At 47.2% G+C, this 23,759-nt stretch overlaps 1 protein-coding gene across 4 annotated transcripts in view; it reads right to left on the bottom strand.

The window, feature by feature from the left end:
- LOC106609210 (receptor-type tyrosine-protein phosphatase zeta) overlaps nucleotides 1–23,759 on the bottom strand; it is a 54,135-nt gene that overhangs the window by 8,404 nt on the left and 21,972 nt on the right. For 3 of the 4 annotated variants that reach the window (XM_014207732.2, XM_045721968.1, XM_014207734.2), the window contains 21 exons: nucleotides 21,334–21,402; nucleotides 13,445–13,624; nucleotides 12,426–12,577; nucleotides 12,153–12,248; nucleotides 11,974–12,040; nucleotides 11,663–11,820; nucleotides 10,664–10,814; nucleotides 9,186–9,370; nucleotides 8,438–8,564; nucleotides 7,222–8,163; nucleotides 5,241–5,388; nucleotides 3,739–3,830; nucleotides 3,575–3,660; nucleotides 2,773–2,793; nucleotides 2,160–2,256; nucleotides 2,010–2,080; nucleotides 1,689–1,823; nucleotides 1,361–1,492; nucleotides 1,099–1,262; nucleotides 757–892; nucleotides 56–202 (listed from right to left, as the gene is read on the bottom strand). In XM_014207732.2, coding sequence (XP_014063207.2) covers nucleotides 56–202; nucleotides 757–892; nucleotides 1,099–1,262; nucleotides 1,361–1,492; nucleotides 1,689–1,823; nucleotides 2,010–2,080; nucleotides 2,160–2,256; nucleotides 2,773–2,793; nucleotides 3,575–3,660; nucleotides 3,739–3,830; nucleotides 5,241–5,388; nucleotides 7,222–8,163; nucleotides 8,438–8,564; nucleotides 9,186–9,370; nucleotides 10,664–10,814; nucleotides 11,663–11,820; nucleotides 11,974–12,040; nucleotides 12,153–12,248; nucleotides 12,426–12,577; nucleotides 13,445–13,624; nucleotides 21,334–21,402 — 3,356 coding nt within the window. The remainder of the gene's footprint in view (nucleotides 1–55; nucleotides 203–756; nucleotides 893–1,098; nucleotides 1,263–1,360; nucleotides 1,493–1,688; nucleotides 1,824–2,009; nucleotides 2,081–2,159; nucleotides 2,257–2,772; nucleotides 2,794–3,574; nucleotides 3,661–3,738; nucleotides 3,831–5,240; nucleotides 5,389–7,221; nucleotides 8,164–8,437; nucleotides 8,565–9,185; nucleotides 9,371–10,663; nucleotides 10,815–11,662; nucleotides 11,821–11,973; nucleotides 12,041–12,152; nucleotides 12,249–12,425; nucleotides 12,578–13,444; nucleotides 13,625–21,333; nucleotides 21,403–23,759) is intronic. The other variant, XM_014207735.2, reaches the window with a different exon arrangement.

Genomic DNA, 23,759 nt, shown 5'->3' with positions numbered 1-23,759 from the left:
TTCCACTTGGGACAAACCCACATCTGTGTGTGTGTGTGTGTGTGTGTGTTCTGACCTTGAACTGTCTCTCCATGCGTGTCCTGCCGGAGGGCCCAGTGGTCAGCAGGTCCGAGACGTAGGAGTGGACCAGGCCAGAGGTCACCAGAGTGTCCCTGCTGACGATGGCCTCCACCAGGGCATCATGGATAAACACATACTGCTCCTGTGGACCAGAGAGACATAACACAGAGAGAGACTTCTCACTCACATCACCTACAGCAGCGCTGGGCCCGGTTGCATTTCAATCTCTAGCCACTTCTCCTAGCTTCGATATGTTCAGAGTTTGCCTTTCTCCTAGCTCCTAATTGTTCAGAGTTTGCCTATTGAACAGAGCCTTGTTGCTTCCACCTTTCCAATATTTCCAGGTCTGTGTATATCAAAGCATGGCATAAAGGCGTCTGGTAGCCTAGCGGTTAAGAGCGTTGGGCCAGTAACCAAAAGGTTGCTGGTTTGAATCCCCAAGCTGACTAGGTGAAAGATCTATCAATGTGCCCTTGAGCAAGGCAATTAACCCTAACTCGTTCCTGGGGACCTCAAGAGCTGCACGTTTACTTTTTTGCCTTAGCACTAAACAGCTGATTAAAATAATCAAAACTTGGTAATGAGTTTATTATTTGAATCGGCTGTGTAGTGCTAGGGCAAGAACCAAAACGTGAACCCCTTGGTTCACCCCGGGACAAGTTTGAGAAACGCTGCTCCTGTAAGTGTGTGCATTACCTCCGTCTGTACCAGGTAGTTCCTCTGTGTTCTGACGTGTTTGAGGAAGCCCAGTATGTTGACTGTTCCCTGGTCCTGGATCTGTTGCAACATGCTGTCCAGCACGATGTAGGTCCCTGTCCTCCCCACACCAGCACTACACACACAAACAGGACATACTTGTGAGAGAGTCCCACACAACACGACGCTTCCCTTTTCAGAAATGAATACTTGGGATATCCACCTCCTGCACCAAGCCATTGGATCTGCATAGTGTTATTCAACCCTTTCTCAAGCAATATTTCTGCCAAGTCTTTCCCGCTGGTTGTTATTAACCCCCCCCCCCTCACACTCCCAGCCCACCTGCAGTGTACGAGGACGGGGCCCATGTCCTGAGTCCTGGCCTGGGACGAGGCCCGCACGAAGGAGAGGACAGGCAGGGTGTATTCAGGCACACCCATGTCAGGCCACTGGGTGTAGTGGTACTGGACCACCGTCCTCTCAGCACAGCGTCCCCTCTGGGAAGCCTGTAGGTACAACACACAGCAGGCAGGGTCAAACGGACTAGCAGCTCTGTGCACTGCAGTGCATCTTCTTCAAGGTGTGTGTGTGTCCAGGAAGGTACCTTTTGTGAGGTGTCTCTGAGGGTAAAGGTCCTCAGGGTATAGTAGGCCAGGGTCTTGGTGTCTTTTAGGGTCACCTGGAAATGACCGTACTCCTCCTGGTTCTCCATTGGCCAGTACTGGTCACACTTCCTCTGACATCACAGAGGGAGAGAGCCTCAGTCACACAATGGTCAAAACAGTCATATAAAAGTAACATAAAAATTTCACAAACGAAGTTATGTTCCATTTGTCTTTCCTCTTGAACCAATGTTTTCTGTTTAAACGGTGTAAAAATAGACACTTTAACACAGTGCCCCAGCCTGCAGTCTGTCTGTGTGACTAACTGACCCGCCCCTTCTCCAACAGGTTGGTGATCATGACGATGACTCCAACATTCTCCTGCCACACCATCCTCCAGAAGTCCTCTGTTCCAGACTTCAGGGGCCCCTGGGCTGCGATGTAGGCCCTTGTACGCTCAAAACCCTGACAGGAACACACACACACACACACAAACACACAGATCAATCAATCAACCAATCAGTCATCCAGCCAATCTTCCAAACTACCCCTCAGTCCGTATTTCTACACTAATCCCATTTACAGTACGTACATGTTCAGTATTTGATATGGATATGAATGATATTAATTATTAGGAGAGGAGCTACTTACATCAACAAAGTTAGCATTGATGTAGTCTCCACCTTTTCCCTCTTCCAGTAGTTTGACTCTGCTGTGGTCATCTAGAACAACAAAGAGGGTTAATGAATAGTGTGTATGTGTGTGTATGTGTCTGTGTCTGTGTGTGAGTGAGTGACGTACAGGCCATGATGTTGATGTATCGGTTCTTGTTCTTGTTGTCTGGGTGGTTGGAGCTGTCAGCGGTGATGCCCATCTCCACCGTGCATGACTGCACCTCCTGTAAGAGAAACACACACTGGCACTCAGTCACACAACCCTGACCAATGACCAATACACACATACGCACATCCGCACGTACACACACACACACACACACACACACACACACACACACACACACACACACACACACACACACACACACACACACACACACACACACACACACACACACACACACACACACACACACACACACACAGAGCCATTACGAACCAACACACAGAACCCGGCCGGAGTCCAATGATCAAATAGAAGGTAGCATGCAAGAAGAACACAACACACAAGAAAACAGTAAAATACATGACAGCAGACAGTACAGCTACTCAGAGATGTGATCCATGCAACAAAGAAAACACTATCAGTCAATTCCAATGGTAGGATAAAGAGAAACGGCCTTCCTGACTCCGAGGTCAAACGTCAAAGATTCAGGAAGTCCTGATGAATCAGGATGAGATGAGATCACATCTTTGATACCGTGCGCATATCTAATATAACACAAAGGGAGTCTTACCTCATAATACTCTGTCACAATCTAATGGGAGGGGGGGGGGGGCGGGGGGTGAGAATGGGAGGTGGAAGGGTGGTGGGGAGGAGGGGGTGAGAATGCAGAAGGCACAGCGATGAGGGGTTGGAGCGACACACAGTGACCAGTCAGTGCAGATACACAGACATGAGGAACAGCTCTGTGTGTGTGTGTATGTGTCTGGAGGTAGTGGGCATGCCTATTGACAGAGTCACCTACTGATCCACACAGTTTTGCAAACCGTACGCCATGTTGACACCTAACATTCTATTGGAACATTGTCTTGGAATGGGTGGTGTGAACATGGCACCCATTAAAATGTCTAGAAGGTTTGCCAAACTCTGTGTATCTATAGCTATGTACAGGGTTTATTAGAGTACGGTTACCTACAGAGACAGTGTAATGTAGTCCCTCACCCAAACATACAGTACACCCTCAACATGCTAACCCACAACCACAACATTTACACTGAGATAGATATGGACATCTAATACACATAGTAACATCTACAGATAACAACTAAAATGGTGCTCTAACCATTCTCATTGGCCCTTAAACAATCGTTTCTGTTTCAGACAGGATGCCTCACTTACCAGTAGTGTTGAGTTCAGTTATAGTCTGAACTAACATAGACTTTTATTGATTAGAAAGGAATAGCTTTAGTAAGCAGTGGGGGTCAAATCCCAACCATGACTACAACACTATTTCTAGGTGATGTTAATACTGCTGGGGAGCATTAAGAGTGGTATGTATAATACATACAGTAGTATCAGGCTGATGTCTCTCTCACCTCAAACTCCTTGGAGAAGGTGTTGGTCTGGTGGAGCTCTGTCACGTGCTTCACAAACTGCTTCACTGACAGCGCCTCGTGCTCTTCTGGAAACACAGACAGGAATGAATGGATGGACGAAGGTGTGTGTGTGGTGTGTGTGCGAGTGGGAGTGTGTGTGTTACCTGTGGCGAGCAGCAGAGGTGAAGACAGAGCAGAGATGACTTTGGGTGAGGCGGTGTCTTCAGTGTAGAAGTCAACCGTCTGGAAGCAGTTTCTGTTGAACAAACGTTGCAAATAGAAATATAGTTAATAGAGCTGACACGACTCCCAATTCTACAGAGCAGACAATCATACCTGCTCTACACAATACATTTCTATCTGAACATACACTGTAAAAAACATCCTGTAATTGGCCAGTAAGTTACGTCATTTTTTGTTGTTGAGTACAGCTACTGTAATACATTTTACAGTAATTCTTTTTACGGTACCAAAAATGTGACTGTAATCTAACTACAGTATATTATTGGAATTACCCATGCAGCAACATATTACCCAGTGTTCTTTGCAAGTTTTCATTTTTACATTTACATTTTGGTCATTTAGCGGGCGATCTTGTCCTTAGCAACTTACAGTCAGTGTATTCAACCAAAGTTGAGAAAATAAATCACAGTCATAGCAAGTAAAAAGCTTCTCCATTACTTGTAATTACAACAAGATATCTTATGATATATCTCTGGATAGTGGCAATACAATACTGAGATACTTACAGTAACCTGATGACAGAGCAATGAAACATAGTACAATACAGTAAAACTGAATTTTAAACTATACAAAATACAGTATTTTACTGTAATTACAAGGGATTAGAGCAAGCAGGTTGGCTGTAGGCATGTGCATATTAATGAATACTAAGTGCTTTATATCACTTGCACTACTAGAGGCCTAATCAAAGGCTTCCAAACTGTCCGTGATTAAAGGGCAAAACAGATCAAATGGACATGGTTAAATATTCAACCATTAAAAGACCCACTTCTACTCTGATCTGTTCCCAATATATACACTGAACAAAAATATAAACGCAACATGCAAAGCGTTGGTCCCATGTTTCATGAGCTGAAATAAAACATCCCAGACATTTTTCGTATGCACAAAAAAAACGTATTTCTCTCAAATATTGTGCAGAAATGTGCATTTCTCCTTTGCCAAGATAATCCATCCAGCTGACAAGTGTGGTATATCAAGAAGCTGATTAATTACACAGGTGCATCTTGTGCTGGGGAGAATATGTCACCCATTGAGCATGTTTGGGATGCTCTGGATTGACATGTACGACAGTGTGTTCCAGTTTCCGCCAATATCCAGTAACTTTGCACAGCCAATGGAGAAGGAGTCGGACAACATTCCACAGGCCACAATCAACAGCCTGATCAACTCTATGAGCCAGCGATTCTTTCTGCTCACACAATATTTCACACAATATTTCACCACAATGCACCATAATTAATACTGTAAAATACTGTGCATTTGACAGGTTTTGAAATTATAGAAAGGTCTTACAGTGTGCTGGGAAAACAAATGTACGGTATTTTACTGTGGAATGTATGGTAATCTACTGTATTCAGTTTGTACAGTAAGTTACTGATAAAATTACAAAACGGCTAACAGTGCAGTGTGCTAATCATACCTCCAGTAGATGAGGATGCCCACCAGGACCAGTAGACAGATAATGGTGAGGGTGGATACCACAGCCAGAGGGACCACTGTCCTCCTCTCCCTTTCAGAAACACTTCCCACCATTTCTACCCTTGATTCATGGCTGCTGTTATTGATCTCTGGGGGGAGAAAGAATCGGTTATTATTTACAGACTCGTATGCACACGCACACACCCTGGATTTGAAAAAACATCCTTTATTCATTTCAATCAGTAGGAAATCTGTTACCACCTCATTGAGCACACATAATCATATTTCCTCTGCTACACGAGGAAATCTCATATCACTCTCTGAATAACATCACCTAACCCGCCACCATGATTGGAGATTCCTGAGTGTACTTTACCTTTCCTCAGCTCCTCCACAGCCCTGCTGTCAGGGAGAACAGGGACACGTAGATCTATGCAAGGGATATGCAGCTCTATACCAGAGTTACCGGCGCTGGGAGGCTCCACTAGGACCTCTCCATCTCCAGACCCACTAGCCTCCCCCAGCACCACAGACCCCTGGGGATTGGCCCCTGCTCTGTCCACCTCGGACACACCACTACCAGTCTCCCTCTCAAAGTAGAAGCTAGAGGAAAGACCCCCTAAGTCACCGCTGCTCTCTTCCTGTGTCTCTCCCTTTGTTGGGTCCATGGCAGAGGCCGGTGTGAGTGAACGTAGGTCTGTCCCAAGGGAAAGTGTTGCCCCTCTCAGCCAGTCCTGACCTAGGTTGACCCCGTCCCCGTAGAGGCCAGAGCCTGAGCCACTGATGTCTGTCCGTCCAACCTGAGAGGTCACCGCCTGTCTGTCCGACCTGGGGTCCTCTTCAGAGGGGTAGACAGAGGGGGAGAGGGTGGTGTCTTTATCGGAGGGGGTGACAGACGGGTAGAGGGTTGCTGTCTCTTCTGAATGGCTGAGAGAACGGTGCAAGGGGGTGTAGCCCCCTTGGGAGGGTGTGAGAGAATCCTCTTCGGAGTGGGAGACAGAGGGGTATGGGGCTGGAAAGTTGAGAGGTTCTGTGGGCTGCTGAACCCAAGTCCCCCTCTGAAAGCTGGTGTTGACTGGAACAGAGAGGCCTGTCTGGTCAAATAAGCACTAAACGGAATACTTAACAACACTACATCAGACCACCAGAGAGGAGCATAACAACCACAGAGTCTGAGCGGTTATACAGAGCAGCCACCAGACAGCAGACTGGAGTCAGGGAGGAGCAGCCAGCTCACACACAGCAAGGCAGGTAAAGAGTCCCAGAAGGAGACATAAGATGTGAATCCTTATGATTCAAGGGAAGGAAGACAGACTGGCAGAGGAATACCACCACCGCTGGGTACTGGTAGGAGACATGGATCTCTGAAGTACCAGTGTGTCCCAGTATGAACCACTGGGCAGCCAAAGGATGAGAGAAAAGTCGAAAAGGGTAGATCACTGTAGACAGACACAAAGAGCTGGACTGTTACGGCACATCACCAGCGTAACCAACACCAGCCAGTAGAGCGTCAGTCCCTTCAACACCATCATTATCACCATCGTAGGTCTAAGCGGAAATATCACCCTTATCGACAGTGCAGCAGGCAGAGAGAGGCAGATGGACAAAGCAGAGAGGTGCAGGTCACACAACCATCACACAACCATCATACAAACGCCACACAACCAAAACCCAACCTTCATACAACCATCAAACAACCATCATACAACCATCATATAGGCATCATATGGGCATCATAAAGCCATCATACAACCATCAAACAACCCTCATAAAAAAATCTAACAACCATCATACAACCGTCATTCAACCATCAAACAACCACCACACAACCAAACAATGTAAGCGTGCACTATACAGTACCAAGCTTTGGCAACAGGAGGAGAGGCAAAGGCATAAAGGTAATGTGTAATGTATTTTATATGTACACACACAGACATTTACAGCACACATGCAGGGCTGCAGGGTACACAGGTGTTTCTTACCGGTGAATATGGGCTGGGTGGTGTGCTGTAAGACCTTGACGAGGCCTGAGGTAGTGGAGGAGCCGTAGGCCGTGGAGAGGGAGTTGCTGGGACTTGAAGTCCTGGATCTGATCCAGGGCACAGAGTGGGTTGAGGTTACAGAAACCGGGGTCTGTTGAATAGGGGTGGCCCTTGTCACTGTGCTAACTCTGTTATCAGACAGCCTGGACGTCAAAACCAAGCCCCTGTCCTGTCCTTTCATTGTGACTTTAGGTCTGGCAGTAACAGTAGTGAGAACCCTATCATCCAGTGTTTTGTTCAGTGTTGTTTTAGATGGCGTAGTTGCGAACTCTAAGGCAGTGGTGTTGACAACGTCCTCGTAGTAAACATCAGTGACCACCATTCCCCCAGCCGGAGGGGTGTACATATCGCCCTCTGGGGGTAGCAGGCCGATACCGGAAACGTCAGGTTTCTGGGCAGCGGAACCACCGTTTTGGGTCCGGTTCTGCTGAGGCGACCGCGACAACGAGGCCTCCTCTGTGATTGGCCGGCGGACAGGCGGCTGGCTGTTCGTCCGGGAGATGGGAATCAGGAACCCCGGCTGGTCGGTCACCATGGTGACCCACATGGCGCTCTTGCCGTTGGAGGCAGCGCTGGTGAAGGGGCGGTGCGGAGGGATACGCTGCTTCTTCTTGTCCTTCCTGGTCTGGTCCTTCTTGGGTTTGTCCACCCTGGACTGGTTCACAGGGTCCTGGTCGATCCGGTTCTGGTCATCTCTGGTCCCTGGTGGTACTGGCACAGAGCTCACCTGGGAGGCAGCAGTGGTGGAGGGCTGGTCAGGGAAAATCTGCTGGCGATCCTCTCTGGTTCTGCTCTCTTCTACTGGGTTCTGGTCTACTGGGACCTGGTCTACTGGTTCCAATATATCCTCAGTGTCTGTATTGTCTGGATCAGACTCAATCTCTGGAGAAAAGAGAATGGGTGGGTATATATATATATTAGACTGTCATGATGAGTACAACTCTTTTGATAACTTTCATACTTACTTTCAACTTTCAAGTCCGTTATTAACCTAAGTTCTTTACTCTCTCCTATGAATCTGAGTGACATAGGCTCACGCTGGACACAGAGTCAGCCTTTTCCTGGACTAAAAATCCCTTTTAGAATCTGGTCTCTCGTGACAGCCTTAACGTTCAAATGTTTGGTTGTGGGTGCCCGAGACTATAGCTGGTCTCACCCGGGTCCTCCTGGGGCATGTCCACTATAATCTGGTCACTCCAGCGTCCCGTCAGGCCATTGGTGCAGACAGCTACCACCTGGACCACATAGCTGCTGTTGGACAGGAGGCCGGGGATGATGGCCCCCTGAGAGAGGGTGATTGATCAAATAATATGTCAGTCAACTCATCAATACATCAGCCAATCACACTCATCAATAAGTCGATCAATTACAGTAGTGACGGACAGTTGCTTGTCTCAGCTTTTTTCACCCTATTTAACACATGAGGTTGATTTCTGACTTACATGCAATGCTATCGATTTGTGTAAGAAGGCACATAAGGTCTGATGAACACAAACCATCGCACACACACAACAAAAACAATCACAGCCCTATTGATATTGTATATTGTAAACCTCAGGCCAGATGGTCTACAGGTATCTTTTGGTTATCACTATGGCAACAGCCTCCAGGAACAACACAAAATAATCATGAGAGAGAGAGACCATATGAGAGATAGAGAGAAAGTGAGAGAGCGAGAGAGAAAGTGAGAGAGCGAGAGAGAAAGCCAGAGAACGAGGGAGAAAGCGAGAGAGAGAGAGAGAGAGAGAGAGGGAGAGAGAGAGAGAGAGAGGGAGGGAGAGGGAGAGAGAGAGAAAGAGAAAGAGAGAGTGAGGGAGAGAGAGACGATCCACAGACAGACAAGTAGTCACTTCCAGCACTGACTGGTATGCAACAGTAGATGGATAAGTAGACAGGTGTATTACCACGTCCTGGTCTCCGTCGGTGCGGTACTCGTGTTTGGCCTGGTTCTGGTCCTGCAGCCGCTGGTAGGTGACAGAGTACCAGTCGATGGTGGTGTCATACACCACACGGGGGCGCTCCCACATCACCATGATGGTAGTTTCGTTCTGGGCATCCGCCTGCATGTTCTGAGGTTCCGAGCTGCACACTGGAGAACATAGAAAAATGAGGTTAGATTACGTTAGATTCAAATATAATCTCTGATGATAACATATGTTTGTGTCTGGTTATCAACATGGACAGATTGGGAATATGTCCATTTTCAACACTGGGGAGACGATGGGTAATTGGGATTGAGCTTTCCTAAGGAAAACATGTAGGTAGACAACAATGTCTCTCTTAGAGCAACACTGGAAGAGGGAAAGGAAGAGGTAAAGGGAGACATTTTGGGTATAGATATGGAAAAGGGATAGATATCCATGCTTTTTGCATTTTGCATTTCTGAACAGACATATTTCAATTTCAAAAAAGAGAAAATGTCAAATAAATTGCTACACTGAAACAGGGGGAATTACAAAGTCAGGTTTCCTAGCAACCCAGAGAGCTTATTTAGGGTCTTTTTAAAAGGCAGAGAGAGAGAGAGAGAGAGAGAGAGAGAGAGAGAGAGAGAGAGAGAGAGAGAGAGAGAGAGAGAGAGAGAGAGAGAGAGAGAGAGAGAGAGAGAGTTATTTTGATGAGCTGCACTCGTAAGACCTTGGGAGTAGGCTCTAAAACATCAATGCTGAAAACATAGGGGAATCTCAATTGCATACTCCTCGTGTCCTGGCCTCCTCAAAATCCATTGGAGGAGAAGGACCGAGGGGCGGGACCTCTGGCTTTTTCATCCAATCGGTTTTGAGAAGGAGACGAGTTGAGAGGATAGGAGGATTCTGCATTTGAGATCTTCCCTATGTGACTGGTTACAAGATCGGGGGCTTTTCATTCTAGTTCCTACTTCACATATTGGCCTGTTAGTGTTACAGTACAGCTCAGTGTTGGTGTGAATCATGCTATGGTTTTACAGAGGTCTAGCATGGGAGAAGAGAGAAGCCAGGAGCAAGGTCAGCATGTGGTAGTTAGGGTGGGTGCGGAAGGCTAGGGGTCAGGTGTTGGGGTCAGCGGGTAGATAAGGGTCAGGGGTCAGGCATTAAAGTAAAACAGGTACATACTATAAATGACAACATAAATGACAAAGGTGAAGGCCAGAGTTAGAGTTAGGGGCTAATAGTAAGGGTTTAGAGGTCAGGGGTTATAAGTTAAGGGTACGTACTAGGAGTGAGGATCATCTTTGCCATTGTAAGGTGAGGGTAAGGATTAGGGGTCTAGGGTTAGAGGTTAGGGTTCAGGGTATAGCCTACAGGTACAAACTGCGGGTGAGGACCTCAATTGTGCCTGTGTAGAAGGAGTGTGAGGGTCAGGGGTCAGAGGTTAGGGTTCAGGGTTAAAAGTTAAGGATACATACTGGGAGTGAGGACCTCCTCTGTTCCAGTGTAGGAGGAGAAGACCTGGCCCAAGAACTGCTGCTGCTGCTCCCTGAAGTTGTTCTGCAGATAGTCCATCAGCATCACGTAGCCTGCCTGCTGCATGGTCATCACCTCACAGAACACATCCAACTGAGAGGGAGAGAGAGCGAGAGAGGTGTGAGAGATGTGCATTCATTTATGTCTTGTGTGCTTCACCAAAGTAGCCCTTTAACCTTTAATGGTTAAGAGTCGTCAGCTTGTTTCTGCCACTACCCTACTTCTCCCTTCCTAAATGTTGAAAAAACACTTTCTGCTCTAAAGTGGATGATGGAGAATAGATGAGGCAGGCAGAGACCCTGTGTGAGTTAACTGGAGCAGTCCTGCTCCAGGTCGGTTTAAACTGTGATTTAAAGAGCAGGAAGTGGAGGGGAAATGGGAAGGTCCTCCCCTGTGGAGAGGGAGTTGTTGTCTCTGCAGTGTCTTCCTGCTCCTACTGCTACTGCTGCTGTAGTGAAATATTGATAGTGTGTGTGTGTGTGTGTGTAAGGTCTGATGGTGGAGTGTTTAAAGAATTGTCATGGCAGAAATCAGGGAGAGTGCTTCTCTATTTTCGTGGTGTCTTTGAGAGGCTGAGATCTGTGCCCACTGAGTATATATGCCCACCACACACACACACACACACACACACACACACACACACACACACACACACACACACACACACACACACACACACACACACACACACACACACACACACACACACACACACACACACACACACACACCCACACACACCCACACACACCCACACACACACACACACACACACACACACACACACACACACTCACACTCCTGTTCTCCTGCTCTTCTCTGTTCCTCACACTTGGGAAGCTGTCTCACTGTATGACATCATCATGACACTGCCTCACCGTATAACATCATCACGCGTGTGTATGTGTACCCCCATGTTTATGTGCGTGTGTGACACTCACCTGTGTCTCAGAGATGGGCACGGTGTGTTTGAAGACGATCCACTCCACCGTCTCAGAGCAGGGCGGGGAGGTGAGGGAACCGTTGTACGTGTAGTATTTATCAGTAGAGTTAGGGAGCAGGGCCAGCAGAGAGAAGGGCTCAACATTCTCAGTCTTACCTGAACGATAGAGGGTGATAGGTGAGAGTGATAGATACACCTGCTTTTCAGTAGGTCACTGGGACTCCTGAACCCTCTGAATATAGAAATGGAAACAACAGAATGTCAAATTAGAGTCAAATAAATAGAGTAGAATAATGAGCAGCTGCATACCGAACCTGTTGACGCTGTTGACCCCTTCTAAGATGGTGTTGTAGTTGTCATTGTTATCTAGGCTGGTCTGTGGAGCAGAAATCACAGTGAGCTGACATACTAACGTGCTCGCATACGATCTAGGACGCATCGATTCACCCTAAGTGGCATGCAGTGTGGATATTGGTTCAGAGTTCCACCTCAAACAGGACGGCCAGCGCTGCGATCCTCCCTCCATCCTTCACCGCATCGTCTATAGACCGGTACAGGCCTGACTCATAACACAAGATCTGCATCTGGATCAGAGAGAAAGAAAGACGAAGAGAGACAGAGAGAGGGGGAGTAGAGATTGTTATTCATTGTGGGCTTTGTAATGTCGGCGTAAAGTGACACATAGTCATACTGTGCACTGCAGGGGTGTGGTGTGGCGTGTTATTTGCTATGATTGATTCATTGATTGATCGATGTGCCACCTCCAGGGGGAACTTGAGTCCGTTGAGGCTGTGTTCTGATCCGTCTGAGGAGGCGTTGCAGCGCCCCCAGTGGAACGTCATCCTCCCCAACCTGAATTTGGTACTCAGACCACCGCCACTCACATAGTACTCCCCGTCCAGGCCTAGCACCACTGGAACACACACACACACACACACACACGCAACCACATTACCCATCCACTAGTCTTTGCGTGGGCAGCCTTCCAAAGCCTGTCTAGTCCACTCGACTGCGTGAAAAGCCTTGGCTTTCGAGGCTTCCCACCCACCAGCGATGTGCTTGGAAAACACCTACTTTTAATTACTGGGTCTATGGCAGCATACACAATGGTACTTACCGTTTGTACATGCCACAGTCTAATTTCGAATTACAAATACAGAACATGTTCAGCACATTGAAATGTTACAATTAAAATAAAACCATCATGTCTTTTGAAGCCGTAATACCCTTTTCCATATGAAACACATCTACACATCTACACAAAACATCCCTCCTCCGTCTCCCTGGCCTGATCCCTATCCTCACACAATAGAATCATAATAGATGCTTCAAGAGATTGTTTTATGAGTGAATTGCTTTTCTGTCAGCCTATTGGAACAGAGAGATTAACACTACCCAACAGGCAGCATTTTCATAACACGGCCACAGGGAGACATACTGGAGAGATGATATCCAAGAGTCATTTCATTTCCTCTGGAAGACAGACCTATTATTCTCACCCCTCTCTCTCTCTCTGTCTCTTGCTCTCGCCATCTATCTGTTTCTGTCTCTCTCTCTCTCTCAATAAACCCATCACTCATATTGAGTTATATTTCCATAACTATCTCTGTATATGAAGATTAATATGACACTGGAAACAATCTGTTCTTACTAATTAATAACCATGTGGCGTTTCGTGCCTACTGAACACGACCCATGATATTACCCTTCTCACACTACAATGCCAACCCGAACTGTACTACCATTGGTTGGATATTTAACGGCTCATGTCGTACGGTACCTGTGTTGCCGTCGTTGCTGATGGTGGTGGTCTCTGGGGTGTTCTTCTCCCAGCCCTCCAGCTGCAGGCCCTGGTACTCCACCCGGACCTGGGTGAACGTCTCATCGATGTCGATGGGTGACTGACGGGCATTGTTGCACGCCGGGTACCTCTTACCCCAGATCTTCTGGTTCAACTGGCCTGAGAAGGACAACATAGAGAGGAAGAATCTTTACAATGGATCAGTAATACCGAAGATGGGAATGAGATGGCAAACTGTGATTTGGAATTGACTTCACAGTGCAGGCAGCAGGTAATGTAGCTGAACTACTCCCACACAACCCTGCAGGGAGAACGGCTTTAAAGGAAACACTTTATAGAGGTCAGTTACAGTTGAGTATAAACATGTTTAGTATTTGTTTCCTGCTACAAAACATCAAAGTGTGCCATTTAAATAATCCCTCAATATCCATTGTGATGACAGGTCCTGCAATGACCAATCCTCATAATTCTCAAGTGAACTTTAACCCCAAATGCATTTACACACAGCACATACATAATCAGCTCTACTGCATCCTCCTCTAGTCCAGCAGATGAGGAGTTAACAGAGCAGATGGTCTGACAGTTGGTCACAAATGACTGGGCAGGTAGCATACAGATTTAGGATCTTAATTTGATCACCCTGTTGCAGGATACATTTTTTACTTGTCGTGTATTTGAGATTTTGTCACGGCCTGACCAGTAAAAGGGGTTATTTGTCATTATAGTTGGTCAGGGCGTGGCAGGGGGGTGTTTGTTTTGTGTGTTTGGGTATTGTGGGTTTAGGTTCTAGTTTCCTGTTTCTATGTTTATCTAGCTTTTCTATTTCTATGTGAGTTTTGGCAATGACCTCCAATTAGAGGCAGCTGGTTGTTGTTGTCTCTAATTGGAGGCCATATTTAGTTGTGTTTGTTTTCACTTGTGTTGTTGGTGGGTGGTTGTTTCTAGTATAGTCTGTGCACCTTACTGGACTGTTTTTGTCGTTTGTTTATTTTTGATTAAGTGTTTTCTTTAATAAACTTAAGAAGATGAGCTGCGTTTTGGTCCACTCAATACGACCCTTGTGACAGAACCACCCACCAAAGAAGGACCAAGCAGCGGAGAAAGGAGCAGCAGGAGAGCTATTTGGAGTCATGGAGGAGATCCTCGATGGTCAGGGTCCATGGAGCCAGGCTGGGGAGTACCAGCACCCGAAGGAGGAGCTGGAGGAAGCTAAGAGGGAACGACGGAGGTATGAGGCATTATATCCTCCATTTCAGGAGGTGGGGAGGCAGCCCCAATAATTGTTTTGGGGGGGACATACGGGTAGTTGGGCTAAGTCAGGGGGGAGCCCTGACCTAACTTCCCAGGTCTACAGGAGAGAGCCGTGGAGCAAAAGGGAGCCAGTCAAGGAATCAAGCGAGGAGCTTGACCTGGGATTCCGGAGAGAGGTACTGGCGGAAAGGGCATGAAGGAGCACCTGTGCTTACTATGGGGAGTGACGGATCAAGCAAGCACCATGTTATGCGGAGATACGCACGGTATCACCAGTGCGCAGCTACAGCCCGGTACGCTTGGTGAAAGCTCCTCACAGGTGTCATGCTAGAGCCAGCATCGAGCCAGGACCGGTGATGCAAGTTGCAAGCATCAGACCGCCGGTGAGGGTTCATGGCCCAGTGTATCCTGTTCCTCCTCCTCGTACTCTTCCTCCAGTGCGTCAGCCCAGTCCAGTACATCCTGATCCTGCTCTCCACACTAGCCTTGAGGTGCGTGTTACTAGTCTGGCGCCTCCAAAGCCAGCCCCACGCATCAGGCCTCCAGTGCGTCTGCCCAGTCCGGTACGTCCTGTTCCTGCTCCTCACACTAGCCCTGTGGTGTGTGTTACTGTTCTGGCGCCTCCAAAGCCAGCCCCACGCATCAGGCCTCCAGTGCGCCTGCCCAGCCCAGTACGTCCTGTTCCTGCTCCTCGCACTAGCCCTGTGGTGCGGGTTACTAGTCTGGCGCCTCCTAAGCCAGCTCCACGCATCAGGCCTCCAGTGCTCAGTCCCCGTCCAGAGCTTCCGGCGACAGTTCCCCGTCCAGAGCTTCCGGCAACAGTTCCCCGTCCAGTGCTTCCGGCGACGTCCTACAGTCCGGAACCGACAGAGACGGCCTACAGTCCGGAACCGACAGAGACAGCCTACAGTCCAGAACCGACAGAGACGCTCCCCAGCCCGGAACCTGCAGAGACGCTCCCCAGCCCGGAACCTGCAGAGACGCTCCCCAGCCCGGAACCTACAGAGACGCTCCCCAGCCCGGAACCTGCAGAGATGCTCCCCAGCCCGGAACCTGCAGAGATGCTCCCCAGCCAGGAGTCTCCAGCGACGCTCCCCAGCCAGGAGGCTCCAGCGACGCTCCCCAGCCAGGAGGCTCCAGCAACGCTCCCCAGCCTAGAGTCTACGGAACGGGAGCTACGCCCAGAGCCAGAGCCACCTCCGTAGTGGGAGGATTGGGAGGGGGGGGTGTAGCACAGGGACCGTCGTTGACGGTGGCCACCCTCCTTTCCCTCCCTTTAAGTTTGGGGTTGTTTTGTGGGGTTTTTGTTTAAGGTGCATTTGTCACATCCTGACCAGGAAAAGGGGTTATTTGTCATTATAGTTGGTCAGGGCGTAGCAGGGGGGTGTTTGTTTTGTGTGTTTGGGTATTGTGGGTTTAGGTTCTAGTTTCCTGTTTCTATGTTTATCTAGCTTTTCTATTTCTATGTGAGTTTTGGCAATGACCTCCAATTAGAGGCAGCTGGTTGTTGTTGTCTCTAATTGGAGGCCATATTTAGTTGTGTTTGTTTTCACTTGTGTTGTTGGTGGGTGGTTGTTTCTAGTATAGTCTGTGCACCTTACTGGACTGTTTTTGTCGTTTGTTTATTTTTGATTAAGTGTTTTCTTTAATAAAATGAAGAAGATGAGCACTTTACCCGCTGCGTTTTGGTCCACTCAATACGACCCTTGTGACAGGTTTAAAGTTGCACTATGCAGAAATCGCTCTGCCATATTCCTGGTTGCTAAAACTCTAATAGTTTATGTGACAAAATAAATGGGTATAGTGTAGAGAATCATTGTACCATCTAAAACACTGAAATATATTTTCCATAATCAAAAATATTGTCCTTTCATCGGTTTGAAGCTGGTGTACAAAACCATACATTTTCCTGCTGTGGCAAACTGTCTCAAATTAAGATCCTACATCTGTACATACAGTACATCATATACATTACAGCACTTACAGTAAGTACATCCATACAGCAAACCAAATGGCCCATATGTAGGGTATGCTACCATACATCCACAATATACTGTACTGTGAGTATTATGACATTCCCTGCTGAGTCTGAGATGCCTGCTGACCCTGAGCAGGGTGAGGGAGCATGTTGCTGTAAAGGAGTAACGAGACGGTTGTTATTGTCTGAGCTCAGAGACGTTAGCATGAGAACGGCCAGGCTGAGGCTGCACACTGAGAGGAGAGGAGGAAAGCCTTCATTATCACCTCTTCCTCTCCCCAGTGTCATAATAACTACTGAATCCCCCCTCTCTCATAATAAATATCTCGCTGTGTGTGTGTGTGTGAACGAGTGTGAGAGCGAGAGAGAGATAGTGTCTTCCCAGCAGCCTTTTCTCTCTCTCTCTCTCTCTCTCTCTCTCTCTCTCACTCCCCCCCCCCTCACTCTCTCTCTCCCTCCCTCCCCTCTCCCTCTCTCATAATAACTCTACTGGCTAATAACCCAGTAGAATGAATACCGCGTCATCAAAGGAGGAGGTCAGGTGCTAAAGATAAGAGTTTACCAAGCATGACCGACATTCACAGCCATTTATGGGATCAAATCATTTCCACTCTGAATTCAGCCGTATTGCTATCGTGAGTTGAACGACAGTTTACTGTGTTGGTGACAGACGAGAGTAGCTTCTGGCTGTGCCACTTAAATGGTCTGTGTGACAGTAAGGAGCGTGCCTGTCAATTTGGTGTGCAAGTCTGCATGCGCGTGTGAGTGTGTGTGTGTGTGTGTGTGTAGGTTGGTAAAGAGTTTGAATCTTTATTTGGTGTGTGTGTTTGTGCATGCCTGCATGTGTGACTGTGTGCCTGAACGTGTGTGTGTGTGTGTGTGTGTGTGTGTGTGTGTGTGTGTGTGTGTGTGTGTGTGTGTGTGTGTGTGTGTGCTTCTCCTATGCTGGCAGGAAAGTGACAGGGGGCTGTCAGGTGGTTCTGAGGGCCTCATCTGGCATAAATGCCATGACACAACACTAGTACGCTCACAAGATGCTACCATGGCAACAAGTAGCTGCAGAGGTTTGGAGGACAATTAAGTGCCAGCAGCAACATGCTTCCGTCAGTCTTTCCAGGAACACACACAAAGGATCTGTCTCAAATGTCCCTAATTCCCCATTACATTGCACTACTTTTAAACCGAGCCTCAAATGACAGATGATTGACATCCCAGTACGCTACGTGGCTCGGGTCAAAAGTAGTGGACTATATGGTGGAGTGGGGTGTCATTTGGGACTTGGCCACACATACAGTATTTTTAATTTAACGGTCTGTCTGACATAGGTCTGACTCACAGGTAATGACTGATCTTTTAGCGAGTCAGTCTTTATAGAAGAGGAGGAGAAACGTGGCGTTCTGTTTCTCTGAAAAGGTTGAATGTCCCTGGGGACGAAGACAGCCAACTTCTGACTCTCGCGCACGCGCACGCGCACCCACACACACACAGAAAGAGGATAATCCCCGTGCAATAGGGCTCAGTGGAGCAGCACTAACATTTTGGAGACGCGTGCGACATGAATAACAGATCATCACTTAACATATCACTATCAGGCAACTCTCTCTGTTTTCTGTTTCGCAAAGAGCTTTTGTAGGATTAGAGACATACAATAAGGATAAAAGTACCTGTTATTCATCCTCCAACATCCCACAAACAACATCTGTTATTGGTTGTCTGATAGATCAAGCCTACTTTCCTGTCTTGTATTTTGTAGAATACAGCATGAACATTCTTCACTCTAGCTGTTGCCCTTTAATGTGAGAAGACATGGGCAGCAAGGAGAGTGGATTCAAGCAAGTGAATGAATGTATTCTGTATGTTAGGATTTGGCTAACCAAACACACCATACTTTTGTGTATGTGTGCGTGTGTGTTTGTGTGTGGGTGTGTGAGTGTGTATTTATGTGTGTGAGGGAGGGGGTACTGTTCCTCCACTCGTCCGTTCACCCCCCCCCCCCCATCTGTCAACTCTACTAGAGGTCCCCAGTCAGTGTAATGATGCCCTGAAACACATCACCATCCAGCATGACTAAGTCTCTTCCTGGGTCTCTGAGTCCTGCTGCATTAGTACCTAAGCCCCAGCTACTACACTATTACCCCAGGGCCTAACCCGAACCCAAGCTCCAGAGAGGGAGAGGGGAGAGGGGAGAGGGGAGCGGGGGGAACTCAACCCTTACCTCATCCCCAACCTCAGCAGCTCTAGGAGAGGAGGGTGGAGAAGACGGCTGGAGACAACTGGAGCAGAAACAACACTAACGAACGACTGCCCGTATGACTAAGTAAGCAGAGCTGGAGTAAGTCAATGAGGTGGTAGTTAACAGCCCGTTAGAGCTGTTAGAAGCTGCTGCACAGGCTGCTGTCTGTACTGAATGTGCATTATGCCGGCCAGTGTGTTTGTGTAAGACTGGGTCCGTCCTGTGTTAGCCCGCTGAGCATTAGCTTGGGGAAGCTAACGCAAGTCTTCAGGTCTCAGGCAAGGTTAGTCATCACGCAAGCCACCTCCGTTACATGTTGATGGGGAAGAGAGCTGGATCATTTATTCTGTCCCTTGTGTTAGAGCCCAGCAGAAGGAGAAAGAGGCAGACAGAGAGCGAGGGTAGTGTAGGGACACACAGGCCCTGTAGCCATGAGAAGGAGATCAGAGGGTTTACACATGCAGGAAATGGGCTGCTGTGGTGGCTGGGGACACTGTCTCGCGTGGCCTACACTGGGGCCTGGGGTTATCAGAAGATAGAGATTACACACACACACACACACACACACACACACACACACTGGCAGATGGAGACGGGGGAAATGGGGGGGGGGGCATGAGGATCACAGCGACCCCCCTGGGGAGAGGGGTTAACGGGGGGATACGGTGGATTTTTACTGTATCAACTTTGGAAACACAAACAGTAGCAGGGCACGCAAGGATACAAAATCTGAAAAACAACACGAAATCTGTGTCCTAGGTCATATGCTCAAATATGAACGCATAACCTGATATTCCGTATATACAGTTTATCACCTATGTGATTGGGATAGTCTGCCTGCACAAAGACAGACAGACAGAGGATAAGATAATGTGTTTGACGGTAAAATATTTGTCAGGGGAACCCTGACAATCTAATTAATGTTCAGTATAATGTAAATCATACAAATGGATCTCAAAAGTAACTGTCACGTCCTGACCAGTAAAGGGGCTGTTTGTTATTGTAGTTTGGTCAGGGCGTGGCAGGGGGTGTTTGTTTAGGGTGTTTCGGGGTTGTTTGGGTTATGTTCTATGTTAGTGTATTTCTATGTTATTTCTAGTTGGTCTATTTCTATGTGGTGTTTATTGGGTTGACCTTCAATTGGAGGCAGCTGCTTCTCGTTGCCTCTGATTGAAGGTCCTATTTATAGGGGTGTTTGTTCTATAGTTATTTCCTGGTTTAGTGTTTGTTGCACCTGACGGGACTGTTTGGAGTCGTTTGTTTTTTGTATACGTGTTTATTTTGTTTTTCCTTCTTCAAATAAAAAAGAAGATGAGTATACATATTCCAGCTGCGTTTTGGTCCACTCCTTACGACAATCGTGACAGTAACCTTGAGCCAAAACATTCTGAGCAAATGCATGCTGCTGCATGTTCCAAGAGGATTGCATATTCCGTAAAGGCTACCAGCATTAAAGCTTAAAAGCTAGCTACCATATGTTAACGTCCGGGAAGGTTTATCTCCCTTTTTCTCGCTCACTTCTTCTAAACATGTTCCGTGTTTCTCTCTCTCCGTTGGTTTTTTTTCTCTCTATTCTTTCTCTCCCTCTTTCTCTCTCTTTTCTCTCTCTGCTGTCTTTCCCCGTTTCTCTTTCTCCATACGTCGCGCTGTGCCTCACAATGAGGTGTGCGCTTTCACATGTTAATTCTCTTCCTCACGGCTCAGTAACCCATACTTACAGCACACTCACTACTATTATAGCACGGGCTGATAAACAAGTCTGCTCCACAACACACACTTGAGCCCTGCAGTCTCTCTCTCATCTCTCTGGGACTCAGCTTGTTGTGACGGGGCCCTGAACTATCAGAGCAGAAAATATAAAGGATAATGCTTATAACCAAACAAGCAGAATTGTTTCTTATTTGAATGCAAATTGACAGAGAGAGTGTAAGGAAATTAAGTCAAGCAATTTGGGACGAAGGACGGAAATCATATATATATATACACCCTTGCTCAATTTTCCTAAACCAGAACACAGATTTGATCATGCGAGTCAGGTCTATCTCACTAATGGAGCAATTACTCCATGTAAGGGCTTAGGATAACTGAGCTTAATCCCCTATGTCTGTCAGCATGTGGAGAAAAGACCGGCAGCGCTGGTTGTGTTGAGCAGGTTTAACATTAGTGCACTAGTCTGGGCTGAGGTAGCCTATGGTACTATTGCAACCATATGTTCTGATCTGTCACTGAGAGGCAGAGTAGAGCTAAATGACTGCAGGGTTTGAATTATACATTGACACTTGAGGGTGCCCGAAGTCTCTTGGGGGTGACCGACGCTCACAATGGTATTTCAGCCCCTTAGCCCCTCCTGTAATTCCAAACCGAAATACCCCATTTCATGTATACTGTTAATGTAACTTTACCAACCTGTGTAGGACCAGTCAATGTCGTCCGTGAATTTCCTCTGGGCCTTGAAGTACGCCTCTGTCAAGGCCACTATAAGAGAGAGAGACGGAGAGACAGAGAGGCAGAGAGAGAGAGAGAGAGAGAGAGAGAGAGAGAGAGAGAGAGAGAGAGAGAGAGAGAGAGAGGAGAGGGAAAAATAGAGAGTTAGAATACGCCTCACTGAGAAGAACATACACACTCGGTCATGTGAGACCCCAGCACCTGCTGCATGACCTTGTATATGATGACAAACTATTTCTCTCATGTCAGATGCCACATCACGGCCACTTAGTTTATCTATAGGGATATGATTGAGCTGCCATTTGCTGAGTTGCTCTCAATACTGCTTCTCTTCTCAAGGGCAGGAGAGAGAAGGGTACTATGGAGAGGGGTGAGACACAGGAGACAAAGGGGGTGAGACACAGGAGAGAGGGGCGAGGAAGGCAATAAAAGTGGTGAGACACAAGATAGAGGGCACTTCTCTCTCTCTCTCCTTCTCCCTCTTTCTCTGTTTACAAGCCTTTGGCTGGCGTCACTTTCCACCCACTTTCTATGCACGTCACAGTGCTGTCTGTTCTAGCCCCTCTCAACCCTTGTTCATCCCTCTCTCATCCAGCAGAGTTCTCTGTAAACAGCACGGTTAATGGGAATGTGATGAAGGACTGGTCATCTTTATTGACTCACCCAGAGAGATTGTGTTGTTCTCGCCATTCCACATAGTGATGTAGCGAGCTATCTGCTACAGAGACAGTAGAAGGTAATGGCTATATGGTGATGTGTGGGAACAAACACACACACACACACACACACACACACACACACACACACACACACACACACACACACACACACACACTGGAGGAGATTAGACACATCAGTAGAGTTCAAAAGGTCCAAAGTAATTACTCGAAAGAGACAACAGTGTTTAGAGAGATGAATGTTGTAGAGAAAATGGCTGCTCAATCTGTATGTGTGTGTGTGTGTGTGTGTGTGTGTGTGTGTGTGTGTGTGTGTGTGTGTGTGTCTGCTACGGCACACAGTATACACACATCTACTGCTCTAATGGATTTCTGCCTCCTCCTCTTCTTTATATATCTCTTTCTCTTTCCCCTCCATCTTTCTCCCTCGTTTACTCTCATTACATTATCTCTCTCCATATCTCTCTCTCTCTCTATCTCACACACACACACACACACACACACACACACACACACACACACACACACACACACACACACACACACACACACACACACACACACACACACACACACACACACACACACACACACGCACGCACAGAGAGAGAGGCATTCGGGTTGTTTTACACTATCAGAGTGTCGCTGTGTAGATCGAATGAAGGACATTAAGCATTAGTGGATTTAATCCCACAGATCTTAACAGGATGGAAGCCTAATGATCCGTATCAAAGTCCACTTTAAGAGCACTATACTTTACCTACTGCTGACATTTACACTACTGCTACAATCTTCTTCCTATGCTCTCCTCCTACCGCCACTCAAACCTCTCCATTTCATATAGCTAAGTTACCCAGTGGACACGCTCTTTCTGACCTGGTAATGTCCGAGGATAATAGCGCTCTCTGTGCCATGTAGGAAAGGAAACAGATAGCTGGCAGCCTGGTGTGTGTGTGTGTGTGTGTGTGTGTGTGTGTGTGTGTGTGTGTGTGTGTGTGTGTGTGTGTGTGTGTGTGTGTGTGTGTGTGTGTGTGTGTGTGTGTGTGTGTGTGTGTGTGTGTGTGTCACTCAGAGAAGGAGCTCCAGAGTATTAACTGGAATCAGTGTCAGATGGCATCCTCTACTTTACAGGACACCTGCTCTTTCTGACTGCATGGGCTGCTGTTACTTCTCACTGCTGGTCACTTGTTTTAAGGGTTAAGGCTTATTGATGCCCACTGGTTTATGTGAAAAAATGAACCAAAATCTGTAGCGAGAAAAATACTAAGTATTCCCAACAGTTGAAAATCAATGAATTTGTTTGCTTGCTTACGTCCTCGAAATCTACTTACTCACATTGCCTTGTATCTACCGAGATACTGCTTAGTTACTAACCCACCTGTGTTGTTGTTGTTATGTTAAGTCAGAGGTTAAGGGTCATGACAACCAACTCTGTTTCTATCCTATGTTGTGGTCACGTGGTGGGTCTAATGCTCCATATAATCCTATTGTTTTTACCATACTGTAAAAAAGTAAAACGGGGGGATGAAGGGAGAATGCCCATTGTCACCACTGAAGAAACAGTCATTGATATGAATACATGCTTTCCATTCTATAGTATACAGGATCTAGGATACAGTACCTTGCAAAAGTATTCACCCCCTAGGCGTTTTTCCTATTTTGTTGCATTACAACCTGTAATTTAAATGGATTTTTATTTGGATTTCACGT

The sequence above is a fragment of the Salmo salar genome, chromosome ssa07 (assembly GCF_905237065.1).
Source record: "Salmo salar chromosome ssa07, Ssal_v3.1, whole genome shotgun sequence".
Taxonomy (NCBI): domain Eukaryota; kingdom Metazoa; phylum Chordata; class Actinopteri; order Salmoniformes; family Salmonidae; genus Salmo; species Salmo salar.
Note: the sequence above shows the minus strand (reverse complement) of the source record. Positions and strands in the feature narration are given on the sequence as shown.